The following is a 16,134-nucleotide window of genomic DNA, read 5'->3' on the forward strand; positions in this document are numbered from 1 at the left end:
GTGGGCCAATGAAAACACCTTCTTTATCTTGGCATCACTTATGTGTGGAAACATTTGCACAAATAATCAAAGGTTTTACTTTGCTTGTTCATTGCCTTAAAGGTTTTCATCAGCCCAAGGGGGTCATTTTCCAAGGAGTTACCGCGGGAGATAATTCCGCAAATCGCGCCAACAGCCGTTAACGCGATTTGCGAATGCAAATTTCTAATTTTGTATTCAGGGGGCGGAGTTGGGGTAGAGCAAATGTAAAGTAGGGAGGATTTATCGTGGGCTGCGAAACAGCCGCAGTGTTAGCACGGCCAATAACTACACCTCTTTCATTCGCGTTACGTTGTGCGCTAGAGGCCAGTAAAGGTTTATCGCGGTTCACGACATTTCCGGACAGCCTATTTCAGAGAGAGAGAGAGAAAGCGCCTTGCTATAGTATCTACTCCCTAGACAGGTATTTGTATCCCTATGGGAGGCCCACCTAGTAACTCGAGGTGGGGATTAGGTTTGAGTGTAGGGGGTTGGGGGCCACTTTCACATGCAACATGAGATGTACGAACAGAACAGTGGTCTCTTGTGAAGATTTGCTGGCCTTCGGAGTGAGGAAACTCACTCCAAGATGAGATTTGGGCAAAGGTCTCTCAACCTAGCTTGCTGGACACTCTACCTGGGCCTCCCATAGGGATACAAATACCTGTCTAGGGAGTAGATACTATAGCAAGGCGTGCTCTCTCTCTCTCTCATTCATTGTTTTATCGCGCACCGCGAAGATGTTTTCGCGATTCGCGAATACATTTGCACAAATCGCGAAACGCAAAGTTTCCCCGCTGCACGAAAAAGCCTCATTTGCATGGGAAATGCCCCTTAATGCGTTACCAATGCGATATTGGTAAATGAGGCCCCAAGTTTGATGTGCAAAAGTAGAAGAAATATCTTTCTTGGATCCACCAATAGGTCGTGTACAACATTCTTCTGCCCTGGAACCAACTTCTTGCGGAGAGGCCAGACTTTTCTGATGTAGTGCGAATCTCTTGTTCGACTGTTCCACTCAAAAAGGAAGCAACAATACTTGGTGTAACCAAGCTGCAGACCAGTAGAATTGCAACTTCCTTGAGATCACCACACAAATTCCAGTTGTACCTCGAATACTCAATGTGGTTCAGCAGTAGCTGCATGTTCTCATATGTTTCTTTCATATGAACAAAATCCAACCATAACAAATATATGCCACTATGTGAGTAGGATATATTTAATAAACATCAATAAACCACAAAAATTCTTCAAAAAGAGTTTTGCTCAATTAATATTCATTAGAAATAGACAAAAATATCTCCAAAACAATTTTTAGCAGGGGAAGTGGTAGTTTCATATTATGTTTAAAGGTACCATCCCGGTTACCCCTGTCATGGTTTAATCATTAACTGATCACCATCCACCCGTTGTTTTTGGTTTTTTTGTGTGAAACTCAAAACACAATTTTTTTTTCAAAGTAGAAGGGATAAGGGATTGAACCATCGGACAAGTTCTTCAGGATTTTTCAGGACACATTCATCTGACATGCAGCTAAATACAAAATCTATTCAAACAGAAGGATTTATTACAGAACAGACTTAAAATAAATGTTGTAATAAATGGTTGAAAAAGAATATATTGCACTGTGAGATAGAAGGAAGCAGTTTAAGGATACAATTACAATTGAGTTTTTTCACAGCTTCTACTTTTTAAAAAAAAATGATGTTTTGAGTTTCACACATAAAAAACAAAAAATCGGGTAGATAGTGGTCAATTAATGATTAATCCTCCAAAAAGGATATATGTGCTGAAATATCATTAAAAAAGAATGCCACTCACCAAAAACATTAGCACATATTTCCTTTTTGGAGGATTTTTCAGTAAGTGAAAATTGAGATAAGTTCTTTTTTTGTGTGTCAGTTAATGATTAAACCATGAGAGGTTAACCGGGATGATACCTTTAAACATAATATGAAACTACCACTTACCCCACTAAAAATTGTTTTGGAGACATTTTTGTCTATTTCTAATGAATATTAATTGAACAAAGCTCTTTTTGAAGAATTTTTGTGGGTTTATTGATGTTTATTAAATCTTTCATATGAACGGCATGTTCGACAGGTATTGATGGCTAGATATTGCCGTTGTGCAGCAAAACAGCCTTCAAACTTAAGATTGATGAATCAATAAACAGTAGCCATTCTGTTGGGTCGTGGTCACATCCGAGAGCACAAAACAATCCATTGATGTCACAGCAAAAAGTCAGACTGTCTACTTGTTGAAATATTTTGTCAAATCTTCATGACGGCTGCGAAATACTGAAATTTTCATATCAGATGACAAAAGATTCTATCCTTGCAGCCTTGACTCAAGCAGCTCCGCCTGACTCTTCGATAAAGCCAAATCTCTGACCAGATCATTCAGTTCTTACTGAGATATTAAATGAGGATCGCTGGATGCTGATGGCACAAAAAGTCAGTATCAGCCACAGCTTCCATCTGTGACGGCTTGGCATCATTGCCTACCTCCTCATCCTCATGTGTCCATACCTCTGGCGGTTTTGGAACAGGAAGACTGTCTTCATGCGGGACTGGTCTGATTGCCGATGCAAGGTTAGGGTACTCAAATGTCCTGTTCTTTGATGAGTATCCTGACACATTTGTCATGCCGAAGTAACAGTCAGTTATATGATCTTTCTGTTCCCTCCATATCATTGGGATGGCAAATGGCATGGATGGTCGCATGCCTTTCAGCCAAGCTCGCAGACTACTGGTGCAAGATGCACAACATATATGAGGAGCCCATGCTCTGTCCTGGTCACCAATTTTGCCTTCTTAATGAGTGCAGTCATACTCCTTTTCTGTGCTTTCAGAGTAAACTCAACACAGATGTAACAAAACGTGTCACGGCTATTACGACATTGGCGCGACATTTCATAAAGTATATGAAATTAAATCCACAAGCTTTAAACTCAACAGTTTTAGCGATACAATTCGCTCATTCACATAGACGTTGCATAGGAGACTATCATTGCTGCTACTTATATAAGGCTGCGTCGTCATGGAAACAAGTTGGAATCTTGCAGCCGAGCTGGGGCTTGAGCAAGTTCTGGCATGATCAGGCAGAGTTTCTTGGTGTATTTTTAAAAAGGTTAGTCTGTTACATGTTACTTGCTTATGGCCGTCAAAAATACGACATGAATTTTAAAAATCATAAAAACTACTGTCCAGCAAGAAAATATATGTATGCGAGATTATGTTTTAAAATTTCACAATTATTGTAACACAAAATTGGCCATTTCTCAAAAACCTTACATGATGTATAAATTTCAAAGTAATATCTGTGATCAGCATCAAAACATTTATTTGGAACACCAAAAAACCTGAAGGGAAAAAAAAAAACTTTGTTTACCGGTGTTGTTAATCTGCTTGCAGTGTGAATCCCTCAGAGGAGATTGTTTTTTGAAGTAGTTTTGTTTGAAGTAATTGCTTTAGAAGCACAGCTATATAGGAAAGCAAAAACTGAGTAACCCTCAGTCCACAGGGAATGTTGATTGCTGGTGGTCAGGTCATTTTCGCTCCCCCCAAACTTAACTATTGGCAACAGTGGTTCCAGCACAACACTTCCTTCTTTGATATTGGCTGTAGTACAGCACCTCTCTAGTAATTTTATTTAGCAAATCATATATTCCACTACCTCCATATTAGGTTCAGCAGGATTCTGCCGCACCCCCCCCCCCCAAAAAAAAAATCTTGGCACTCTAGGCGACTTCCTAGTTTGCCTAATGGAAGCACCGGCCCTAATGTTGTTAAATTGGACTTGCTGGGAAAAAATTCCTAAAATATAAAAAAAATATTAAAAAATTGCTGGGTGGCTGATGGCCGTAAGGATCACTTGGTAACTTGCCTGCTTGGTGCAAAGGTAGCAGACCTCAAGTGCCACCTAGATAAGATTTTAGAGAATGCTGGAGAGGAGACGATTGTCATTGTACATGTGGGTAACAATGACATATGGAGATGCAGGAAGAAGGTTCTGGAGGCTAAATTTAGGCTCTTAGGTAGGAAACTGAAATCCAGAACCTCCAAGATTGCATGTTCAGAAATGCTCCCTATTCCAAGAGCAGGACCACAGAGAAAGAAAGCTCCAGAGTCCAATGCATGGATTAGACAATGGTGCAGGGAAGAGGGGTTTAGATTTTTTAGGAAATGGGGAATATTCTGGGGAAGGGGGAGCCTATTCTGACAGGATGAGCTCCACCTTAGCTAGAGTGGAACCAGACTGCTAGCACTAACCTTTAGAAAGGAGATAGAGCAGCTTTTAAATTAGATGATGGGCAAAAACCAAGTCACTCACAAGCGTATGGTTCGGCATGAAGTATCTGAAGGATACCAACAAAACAGTGATGTTAGAGCATCTTGATAGAGAGGTTGTATTAAATGCTAAAGTACCCCAGCAGCTTTTAAGTAAAGAGCAGACAGAGCAAAGAAATCCCAAATTATCCCCTGTCAACCAATAAGCAGACTGTTAATGAAAACAAAAACATTCTTTGAAATGTCTGTATGCAAATGCCAAGAAGTCTGAGAAACATAAGAGAATTAAAGGTGAATTTTAAAAGCCCCACACACGCATTAATTGGGGAATGCGCAAATAAGTCGGGCTTATGTGCGCTGAGCAGATTTTAAAAGCCGCATGCATATTGTGCATATCTCCCACAGCGTGCACATCTCCAAAGTTTTCTACAAGGGGCATGGGCTTGGTCTGGGTGGGGCACAGGTATTTCAGGGCAAGACCCAGAGATGTGTGCATAAATACTTACAAGCCTGAACACATACCCCAGATCCCCTGCCTAGTAAGCATAATTCTGTTATGGAGAAGTGTCAGTTATAAAATAAAGAAAAATAGGTATATCTAACATGTTTTAAGGGTCGGGGCTAACTGGGGGGGTAATGAAAGCTATTAAACTAGGAGGGTTTGGAAGATCGAACATTTAACTGGGTGGACTGGGGACAAACTGGTTTAACTGGCAATGGCATTGGTGTGCGCCCACTTAAAATTTGGTGCACGTGCACACGGCTAGACTATTTTATAACATGCACGCAAATGCGCACATATGTTATAAAATTGCCATATCCCTGGGTGTGAGCCGATGCACACATGCAAACATGCGCTTACGCACTGGTTTAAAAGTTACCGTTTTAAGAATATATAGTGCTGAATGAAGCTGTAGATATAATTGGCATCTAAGAGACTTGGTGGAAGTAGGATAACCAATGAGTACCAGGAAACAATATACCACAATGATAGGATGATTCAGACTGGGGCATAGAGTCGAACAGGATAAAAGTTCTGCAAGAACCAAAATGTAGTGTGGAATCCTTATGCACTGAAATTCCATGTCAGAAGAGGAATAAAATAGCAGTGGGGTTAAACAAACGGGTGATTAAATGCTAACAGAAATTAAAGAAGATAACAAAATTAGCAACACAACAATAATGGGTGATTTCAATTACCCCGGCACTAAATGGGTAAATGTCACATCAGGACATGCCAAGGAAGTAGTTTCTAAATGAATCCGTATTTGTTTGCTCCATAAGACGCACCTGACCATAAGACGCACCTTAAAACCCTGCTGATGTGTTAAGTATTTTTTGTTTTACAACTTACATGCCATCCATAACAGAAGTACAGTTACGTGGCAGGGGACCCCAGCACACACCTGTGTTCATAAGTATTTACGCACAAATTTCAAGATGCAATCCAGGAACGCCCATGACCTGCCCAGACCACACCCCCGCCAGACATAGTATTTAAAGGTGATGATTCAGAGGAAATGAAAAAAATGTCAGTGAGCCTTGAAAATATACTAGGGAAATTTGACAAACTAAAGAGTAGCAAATCATCTGGACCAGATGGTATACATAATTAGTTAAGATATTCAAAGAAGTAAAAGACAAAAAAATACCTAACAATTATACATATTTAAGAAAGGATTTCACCATTTATGATCTTGCAAAGCCTCTTACACCTGCAGTTCTCCACTGAACTTATAGAGCTCTTAATGTATTGCCAACATAAACTTTATACAAAAATAATCCAAGATATTAGTTAGAAAAGTACTTTAGAAATACTTAAAATATACATGTTTTAAAATATTTTATTATAAAATTCTCAATTATTTTAATATTGACCATTTTAGCAAATAAGACAAAATCCACTTTTATAATGTAACTGGTTTGCTTTATACCTCGTCTCTTTTTTATCTATTGGTACTCAGCAAAATCCATTTCATAAAAATAAATTCTAATCAATATAAGTATTTAATCCATTTGTTTTCACGACATTCAACTTAAATATCCACCTTTTTATCTTTTTTGCTTAAAATTAATCTTGATATCTACCTTACAGGTGTAATGGTGTTTGTTCTACTGCAATACATTTTAATGTCTCAAAGGTGTGCTTGAACTCAAGAAAATGTATAACAATCTATACTGTAATCTTACAATCCCTCAGACAGCTACGGTGCTGCACCGAGTACTCAATGGTCTGGATGTTTTGCCTATATATACATTTTGGCATGGATTAACCAGGCTATAAACTTCAAAAGTACTTTTTCATGTCAAAGTATTTAAATCATATTGCTTTTTGTCCCCAGGATTCTAATATTTTAGTATTGACCATAATTTTTATGGTGTCTTAGTTGTTTACTTTTTATCATAGTTTGTTGTCCTTTCTCTAAAATAGGTAACAAAGATGGACAAAGTTTCTCCCAAATATTTTAATCCCTTGTATAAGTGTGTTTTTTAAAATCCTCCCATTTATGCGATAGAAGCTGCATTTGTGTGCATAGGCTTGTGCCCATTTAAAATTGCGTACAAATGTGCGCATGAGCAGGCTAGTTTATTACACGCGTGCATATACGCATATGTTAAAAAATGGCCACGTCCCTGGGAGTAGGCCAATGAACGTGCGTATATGTGCGCCTGCGTGCTTGTTTAAAAGTTACCATCCCTGTGAGGCTGAGTTTAAAAAGATTTAGACAAGTTCCTAGAAATAAAGTCCATAAATCATTATTAAGTGGACTTGGGGAAATCCACTGTTTATTTCTTGGATAAGCATCATGAAATCTATCAAACTTTTGGAATCCTGCTAGGTACTTTTGACATGGATTGGTCACTACTGGAAGCAGGATACTGGGCTCGATGGACTTTTGGTCAGACCCAGTATGGCAAATCTTATGTTCTTAAGATTTTTTTTTTCAAAGAAAATTATGTTTGTGGCATTTTTATTTATTTAACTTCTTTTAATATACCGATGCTCAAGACCAGGTCTTATCATACCGGTTTACAATAAACTAGGGGGGAAACCAGTTAACACAGAAAGCGAAAGTTACATTAAAACAGGGAAAGTAGAACAAGGCCGTTAGAAGAAAAGTGATAGATTAAACAATTTCTAACTGAAGAACAAAGCAGGTAAGTGGCGAGCCATTGCTTACATGGTAAAAAAATAAAATATATACAGATAAATATATTTTGAATATATGAAGCCTTTCAAATATATTATAAAAAAAACATTTTGAAGTTATATATTATTTTTTCACACTTATTTTTTCACACAAACCTTCTTACAACCAATTCCAGTTTTGAACAAATTTAATTGCTCTGTATGCAGCCTGTTTCTGTCTGGATTAGACCCTCCTGGATTGATTTAAAGGAAAAGGCAAAAGTAAGAAACTATATATGAAAAACAGAAGATGACAAGAATTGTTATAAGAAGATAGTTGGTACTAACTGCTCACACTGAAATATACCAACATGCATCCATATCAAAACCATTCAATGACGCTCGTGTCCTTATATCAATTCTAACTTGATTTGAAGCTCATGACCATCATAATAGGCATCATCGTGATAGCTGTTGCTTTAGAACTCTGCCTTATATTTAATCATAGGTCAGAATTTTTCAAGTGATATAGAAAAAAAAATTTTAAGCTTTTTAAATAACTGCAATTAAAATGTTCGTTCATGCACTACTTAACTTCCTTCAAAGACTGCCGTTTCTTCATTAGACGTTAGTTGATGGTCAATTACCGCTATGCTTATTTTTCAGTATCCATTCTTTACTGGTTAATTCATGTGTCGCTTCTCTGCTTACACACACTGCTCACACTCTGGTCTCCTCCACATGGGACCGTGTTTCGGACATGCTTGCCTTTCTCAAGGGTATTATTTCGTGTTGTCAAAACATGGCAGTATACCATGAAATAATACCCTTGAGAAAGAACAAGCATGTCCGAAACATGGTCCCGTGTTGAGACCAGAGTGTTGTCAAAACATGGTGGTATACCACGAAATAATACCCTTGAGGAACCGCAGTACTAGGCTAGACTCTATACACGCAGACAAGCTATTATATAGCTTGGTGGTACTGCCCGGGGAGCAGGCAGCAGTGAGGTAACCAGTAGCAGTAGTCCAGGGGTCCTCAGCAAAGGAGACCAGTCCCACACTTGAGTAGATGGTAGGCAGCGCAGGGTAGCAGAGGAAGGTCCCGGATGCAGACTCAGAGCGCTGAAGCTGAAGGTGAGACTGACTGAAATGGTTAGTACTCACTGAAGTAGATAGCTGTATTGATATAAGGACACGAGCATCATTGAATGGTTTTTATATGGATGCATGTTAGTATATTTCAGTGTGAAAAGTAGGACAAAAACATGCAAAAGCCTGTAAGAGAGTTTGCCTGCACAATTTTGTAATCTTTTACCCAAGGATTCTGGGATGCTTCTGGACAAGAATAAATGCCACATATAATAGTGCAAGTAAAAACTTGCACACAATTTTAGCTAAATTTCAGAATTAACTAACAGTCCCTGCTTCTACCCAGTCTTTAAATGTGGTCTTAGGTACCCCGTAGCAGAGGCACTGTAAAATAGAAGAAAACCTTTGAGGATGTTTTCAATCTCTTGTACAAACATATGTGACACATTAATTTTCTTTTATGGCCACCTAAAACAAACCTGTTTGACAGATGAAGCATCAATTGACCTAAAGTTAAAAAGTGATGACGACAATGCACAATACCCAGAGCTTACCTGTGCCAAAATATTTTGTTCACGCATTAATTTTTGCCTTTCCCGGTTTGGTTTGGTGACCACCATATCCAAAACTTCCTGTCCATTATTATTGACATCAGCCACAAAGAAGATAAGATCTTCTAACAACTTAGTTACAAACCTAAAAAAGGTATAGTCAGTCATTAAAAAACACTTTGCTGAATGTGGAGAGAAACTGCCAAAACAGGTGTGTTCTTGTGCATCTCAAGCAGCTTACTCAACTGAGAATCAAGTTAAGGTGTACTTACAGGAGCAACGGTCATCCTTCAAAACATAACAAGGTACCGTAACAAAAACTGAAAGTTTGATTCCTGTCAACTAAGATAGAGTACATTTCTATTTTAAATCAGTATAGAGGAGCCAACATATGACAGTAGTGATACCTAAAATGGAGGAATTTTTAAAAATATATTATTAAATCATATGTCATAGGCTACAATATAGGACCTGATTCAGGAAGGCTTTTTTCCCCATTCTGTTAGTCCAAATGAATGCACAAAAATAAAGGTTAACAAAAAGATAATATAAAGAAATACCTTTTTACTGGATTAATTTAACAATACACTCCTTGGCAAGTTTTCAAGAACTAATATTCCCTTCCTCACGTCTGAAAATTTAGTTCTTGGGCCCGAGGAAGGGAGTTTCAACTCACAAAAGCTTGTCACGAAATGTATTGTTAATCCAATAAAAAGATATCACCTTATATTATTCTTTTTGTTTGTACTTTTATTTCTGTGTTATCTATAAAAAAAAATCTTGATGAATCAGGCCCACAGACTACAGACTAAAAATGCCACTTTTTAAACAGATGTTCAAATTCAATAAAATTATTAACAGGTTAAATCAAAGCAGTGCTCAAACACATTCACAAATTAAGTAGCAAGGAGGAATTTATTGTTAAGTTGGAAGATGGAAAAACACCCATTTTCTAACCAAAAACAATGAAGCTCTCTCCAAAAAACACAAAGGCAACTGCAAATTTAGTCAGTAATTTGATATGATGTTATATGTTAATAATGAAGTTGTTCAATAAATTATTTGGTTTTGGTGTTCTAAATTGAACATTTCTCTTTATGTCAGTCACTTTGTGATGCTCTGATCTCAGTCTGCTGTTGTCTATATATATGTCTTACCCACATGCCTCTGTAAACTACTGGAATAAGCCCAAACAAAATATATAGTATTTATTGAAAAACAGTCATACAAACAGAAGTAATAACTTGGCAACTTAGTTTTTCCTTTAATATACATATGCAATGTCAACATCAGTTGCACTACACAGACAAATACGTTAACAGGTCCAATAAGAAAAGCAATAAAGTAAAAGATCTTTAAAAGATAAGGAATAAAACCGCAGAATTAATGTTTACATTTAAAAATTATTACGAACTACTGAAATACATAATGATTGAATACTTTTTCTGAGCCTTCTAAATATACACCTTAAGACGGTAACTTTCAAATGGGCACAGAGGCACACATATATGCGTGTGCGTCAGCGTGAGCCCTAGTATACAGCAATTTTATAATATATGTATCCATACATGAGTATGTTAAAATAGCCTGGTTGCATGTGTGTACAGCTGCATAAGGCTGGGTGTGAGCCGTACAAGTGGGGGAATTTTATAACAGATGCATGTCCATGCCATGACCAGTTTCATCATTTCTTCCTACCTTGGTGTGTTTAAAAACAGTCACAGGACTGATTCACTGAGAGATACTTGTCAGAGAAGCTGTCAGAGTACACCGTTGCCTGCAGATATGTAAGGAACTGTTTTCTATATCGCCTGAGCCGCAATTAGCTAATCAATATGCTTCACTATGAGATAATGTATCTTAGGTCTCCAGACAAAATGTTATTTTGTATATTGTTTATACTGACAAACTAATTTCTGCCTTAAAAAACTGATTATGACCACCAAACGCAACTACTACAGTCAAAAGATTAAAAACTCCTTCAATAACTCAAACGCTCTTTTCAACATTGTTAAAAACCTCACAGATGAAAAAAGTAACAACGCCACAGCGACCAACACAATAAATCTAACACAAGACCTCGCTACATTCTTCAAAGATAAAATCAACAGAATAACGAACACATTCAACAACACCACACCCTCAACGAATCTACTCAAACCAAGGATCATTACACCTTGGTCACAATTCGACCCAATTTCAGTCACCGAAGCTGAAAAAATGCTAAAAAAGATCAACCCTGCACGTCATGAACTGGACACCATCCCAACATGCAATCTAAAAGAAATGTCACATATCATCTCCCCAACCATAGCCGCCATCGTTAACAAATCCCTCGAAGAGGGCGAGCTCCCAACTGCACTAAAATCTGCAACCATAACCCCTATTCTAAAAAAGAAGAACCTAGACCCCAAAGACCTGAACAGCTACCGTCCAATCTCAAACCTTCCTCTACTTGCCAAGTTGACCGAGAAGGCAGCTCTGACTCAACTAAACGAACACCTAGAAAACAACAAAATTCTACACGATACACAACACGGATTCAGAAAAAATTGCAGCACAGAAACTCTTCCTGTCAACCTCTCGAATGAAATCTTAAGAGGTCTCGACAACAAAATAAACCATCTGCTAATACTGCTTGACCTATCTGCGGCTTTTGATACCGTCGACCACAAAAGCCTACTATCAAGCCTCGCTAACATCGGCCTCACAGGAAGTACCCTCAACTGGTTCTCCTCTTTCCTACAGAAAAGATTCTTCAAGGTCTCCATGGACAACAATTCATCTAACCCCTTTCCTCTCGAGACCGGTGTACCTCAAGGGTCCGCCCTATCTGCAACCCTCTTTAACATATATCTTCTCCCTCTATGCCACCTCATCTCAAGCCTCGGAATTTCTTACTATATATACGCTGATGACATCCAGTTCATCATCCCAATCTCCAACAAACTAGAAGAGGCTCTCGCCACTGCAGCAAACCACCTAATCTCAATTAGTAACACGCTAAACAATCTGAAACTATGCCTAAACATGTAAAAAAACGGAATGCATCCTCATAGGAAGAAATCTTACAGATCTTACCTTCAATACACACTCCCTAACAATTGACAACATTAACATCCCGATAAAAAATGATACAAAGAACCTTGGCATCTGGATTGACAAAGATCTCAACCTAAAAAAGAACATCACTACCAAAACCAAATAAGGATTCTATAAACTGCACGTCCTGAAAAATCTAAAGCCACTTCTCCACCATCAGGAATTCCGCACAGTTCTTCAATCACTAATCTTCTACAGCACTGACTACTGTAACTCGCTTTTATTAGGTCTTCCCAAATCTACACTAAAACCACTCCAGCTACTACAAAATGCTGCAGCCAGAATCCTAACAGGCAAAAAAAAGTCGGAACATATCACCCCTGTGCTAAAAAGTCTTCACTGGCTCCCAATCAAACAACGGATAGAATTCAAGACCCTAACTATAGTGCACAATGCCTTATACAAAACGGAGAACAACACACTCAGCAACATGATTCATCAACAAAAACCTCAACGTCACACCAGATCTGCAAGCAAATTACTTCTCGACATACCATCACTCCCAACATCGAAACTCACGAGTACAAGAAACAGAGCCTTCTCAATTGCAGGCCCAATCTTATGGAACACCTTACCTCAATACCTAAAATCCATATTAGACTGCAAATCCTTCAAAAAAGAACTGAAAACCTGGTTATTTAGCCAAACTTTCAGAGATGGCATGGGCTAAATGTCATTACCCCTCCTCCAGAGGGGTAATGACATTTAGCTACACTAGAGTTTTGCACTTTGTACCTTGTTCTTTTGTTCTCTGTGAACCCACCTCCCAGTGCATTCCTGCAATGCAAAGTTTAAGTTAAACACACCGCAACCCTGTTTCTAGCATTTAAGTTTTGTTCTATGTTTCTCTGTTACCAGTTCGATGTATACTCTACCACTCGATGTTCCATGTCCTGGTTTCGATGTAATAAGTTGTTCTACTGTAAACCGGGGTGATGGCTAACTGCTAAACCTCGGTATATAAAAACACCGAAATAAATAATTAAATAAATAAATACATAAAAAGACTGTCTCTAATCCTTTTTGACTTTCATGCCCTTGATGCAGATAACCGAAACACTGGAACAGTGTCGGGCAGCTTGAATTTTGGATTGAAGAAAGAGCATACAAGAACTGTTTCATAAGATAAGTTTATTTTATTTGCATATAAAAAATATGGACTTTGTGATGACCCATGTTTATAATTAATAGACATAGTCAAGATACTGACTTAGCACGTTCTATAAGTGAATGTCATCAGCTTCTCAAGTGATGTTATGGTAGCAAGGACACCATTTGCAAGGCATTACAGTGACTTTGGAAGATTGGCCCCTTTTTAATGCCATTTGGTCACACACCTCTCAACTGGAGAAATTACTTACCTGATAATTTTGTTTTCCTTAGTGTAGACAGATGGACTCAGGACCAATGGGCATAGTGTACTCCTGATAGTAGTTGGAGACGGATCAGATTTCAATCTGACGTCAGCCCTAGTACATATACCCCTGCAGGAAGTGCAGCTCTTCAGTATTCTCCTCGAAAAGCATTGTGGATATATGTATGACTGAATAATTTGAATAACTTGATTAACTTTATAACTTGGCTAACTTACTTAATTTGAACCGGTTGAATTGGTTATAGCTGGAGACCGCCAGTGCCCTCAACCGAGAAACGTCGACACCCAGTAGGATGGGTGTCCTAGATGAAGGAAAGCATGGCTTACCCGTGAATCACCTGAGAATTCCATGAGTAACGGCAGCCGTGGGTGGGATGCTGAGTCCATCTGTCTACACTAAGGAAAACGAAATTATCAGGTAAGTAATTTCTCCATTTCCTAGCGTGTAGCAGATGGACTCAGGACCAATGGGATGTATAAAGGCTACTCCCGAACCGGGTGGGAGGTTGCCCGTGACCCACTTAGTACTGCCTTTGCAAATGCTGTGTCCTCCCGAGCCTGAACATCCAGGCGGTAAAACCTGGAGAAGGTGTGGATGGAGAACCATGTCACCGCCCTGCAGATCTCGGTGGGTGAAAGCATCTTGGTTTCCGCCCAGGACACTGCTTGAACTCTAGTAGAATGGGCCTTGACTTGTAAAGGCAGTGGCTTGCCTGCTTCTACGTAGGCTGCCTTGATGACTTCTTTGATCCAGCGGGCTATGGTTGCTCACGAGGCCGCTTCCCCTTGCTTCTTCCCGCTGTGAAGGACGAATAGATGGTTCGTCTTTCGTACGGATTCCGACCTTTCCAGGTATCGGACTAGGAGTCTGCTGACATTGAGACTTCGAGTCTCTTCCAAATTCTTATGTTCATCTGGCAATGGTAGCGAGATGGTTTGGTTGAGACATACGACGGGCCGAACAGACTGCCAGCAAGAAGGCTGTCTTCAATGTTAATAGTCGAAGAGACAGGCCGTGGAGAGGTCTGAAGGAGGTTCCTGCTAAGAAATCCAGGACCAGTTTGAGGTTCCAAAGAGCCTCTTCCGAAATCTTATGTTCATCTGGCGATGGTAGCGAGATGGTTTGGTTGAGATGGAAGTGAGACACCACTTTGGGGAGGAATGACGGAACTGTGCGTAACTGGATAGTTCCCTGGCTGAGTCTGAGGAACTGCTCCTGGCAGGACAGTACTTGTAGCTCGGATAAACGACAGGCTGAACAGACTGCCAGCAAGAAGGCTGTCTTCAATGTTCATAATCGGAGAGACAGGCCGCGGAGAGGTCTGAAGGAGGTTCCTGCTAAGAAATCTAGGACCAAGTTGAGGTTCCAAAGAGGCACCGGCCACTTTAGGGGTGGTCGGATCTGCTTGACTCCTTTCAGAAAGCGGGAGACAACCGGGTGAGAGGCTATGCTGCCCTCTCACTCTTGGTTAAGTAGCATGACAATGCGGCCACCTGTACCTTGATGGAGTTGAGAGACAATCCCTTCTGTAGGCCGTTCTGCAGGAATTCCAAAATCGCAGAAATTTTGACTGAGCGTGGTATGATGTTGCAGTCCTCGCACCAGGCTTCAAATATTCTCCAAATCCTTATGTGTGTTAGGGATGTGGAGAACTTGCGTGCTCGGAGTAGGGTGTCAATTACTGCCTCCGAGTATCCACTCTTCCTCAGGCGAGTCCTCTCAATGGCCAGACCGTAAGAGAGAATCGAGCTGGATCCTCGTGGAGGATAGGTCCCTGTTGGAGCAGGTCTCTGTGTGAAGGTAGTGGCAGGGAGTTCCCTGTCAGCAGTCTTCGCATGTCTGCGTACCATGGTCTTCTTGGCCAGTCCGGGGCCACTAGAAGTACTGGTCCCCTGTGGTGTTCTATCTTGTGGATGATTGCGCACAATAGGGGCCACGGCGGGAAGGCGTATAACAGAGTCTCCTGTAGCCAAGTCTGTACCAGGCAGAGACTGGGGTTCCCGCCTGCGGCTGAAGAAGCTGGGCACTTAGGCGATGGACCGGTTTGCCAGGAGGTCCATGGTTGGTGTTCCCCAATGGTTTACTATCAATTGGAATGCTGTGGTCGACAGCCTCCATTCTCCTGGGTCTAGACTTTCTCTGCTGAGAATCTACATCACTATAAACATAATTGTAACACTATGAATAATGAATTTTACCCATAAACAGTACCCTCCTAGTACACTCGGTCATAACCTACTTCACTAAACAATTGTTTGTCTTTAATGATTTATTGTAACTGAACCTTTGACGGCACCTGTTAGAATGTAATATAGTACGTGTAAACCGTTGCGATGGTAGATAACTTAGCGACGGTATAGAAAAGATTTTAAATAAATAAATAAACAAACCAAGCAACCCGCAGCGACGTTGTCTTTCCCGGTGATGTGGACGGCTGAGATCTCTTGAAGATTTGCTTCCACCCATGACATTAGGGGGTCTATTTCCAGAGACACCTGTTGGCTTTTGGTTCCTCCCTGATGATTGATGTAGGCCACTGTTGTGGCGTTGTCCGACATTACTCTGACCGCTTTG

At 39.9% G+C, this 16,134-nt stretch overlaps 1 protein-coding gene across 1 annotated transcript in view; it reads right to left on the bottom strand.

The window, feature by feature from the left end:
- Window positions 1-16,134, bottom strand: part of ITPR2 (inositol 1,4,5-trisphosphate receptor type 2) — a 1,380,003-nt gene that overhangs the window by 980,540 nt on the left and 383,329 nt on the right. The window contains 1 exon segment of the mRNA XM_029597493.1: window positions 9,086-9,227. Coding sequence (XP_029453353.1) covers window positions 9,086-9,227 — 142 coding nt within the window.

The sequence above is a fragment of the Rhinatrema bivittatum genome, chromosome 4 (genome assembly GCF_901001135.1).
Source record: "Rhinatrema bivittatum chromosome 4, aRhiBiv1.1, whole genome shotgun sequence".
NCBI lineage: Eukaryota > Metazoa > Chordata > Amphibia > Gymnophiona > Rhinatrematidae > Rhinatrema > Rhinatrema bivittatum.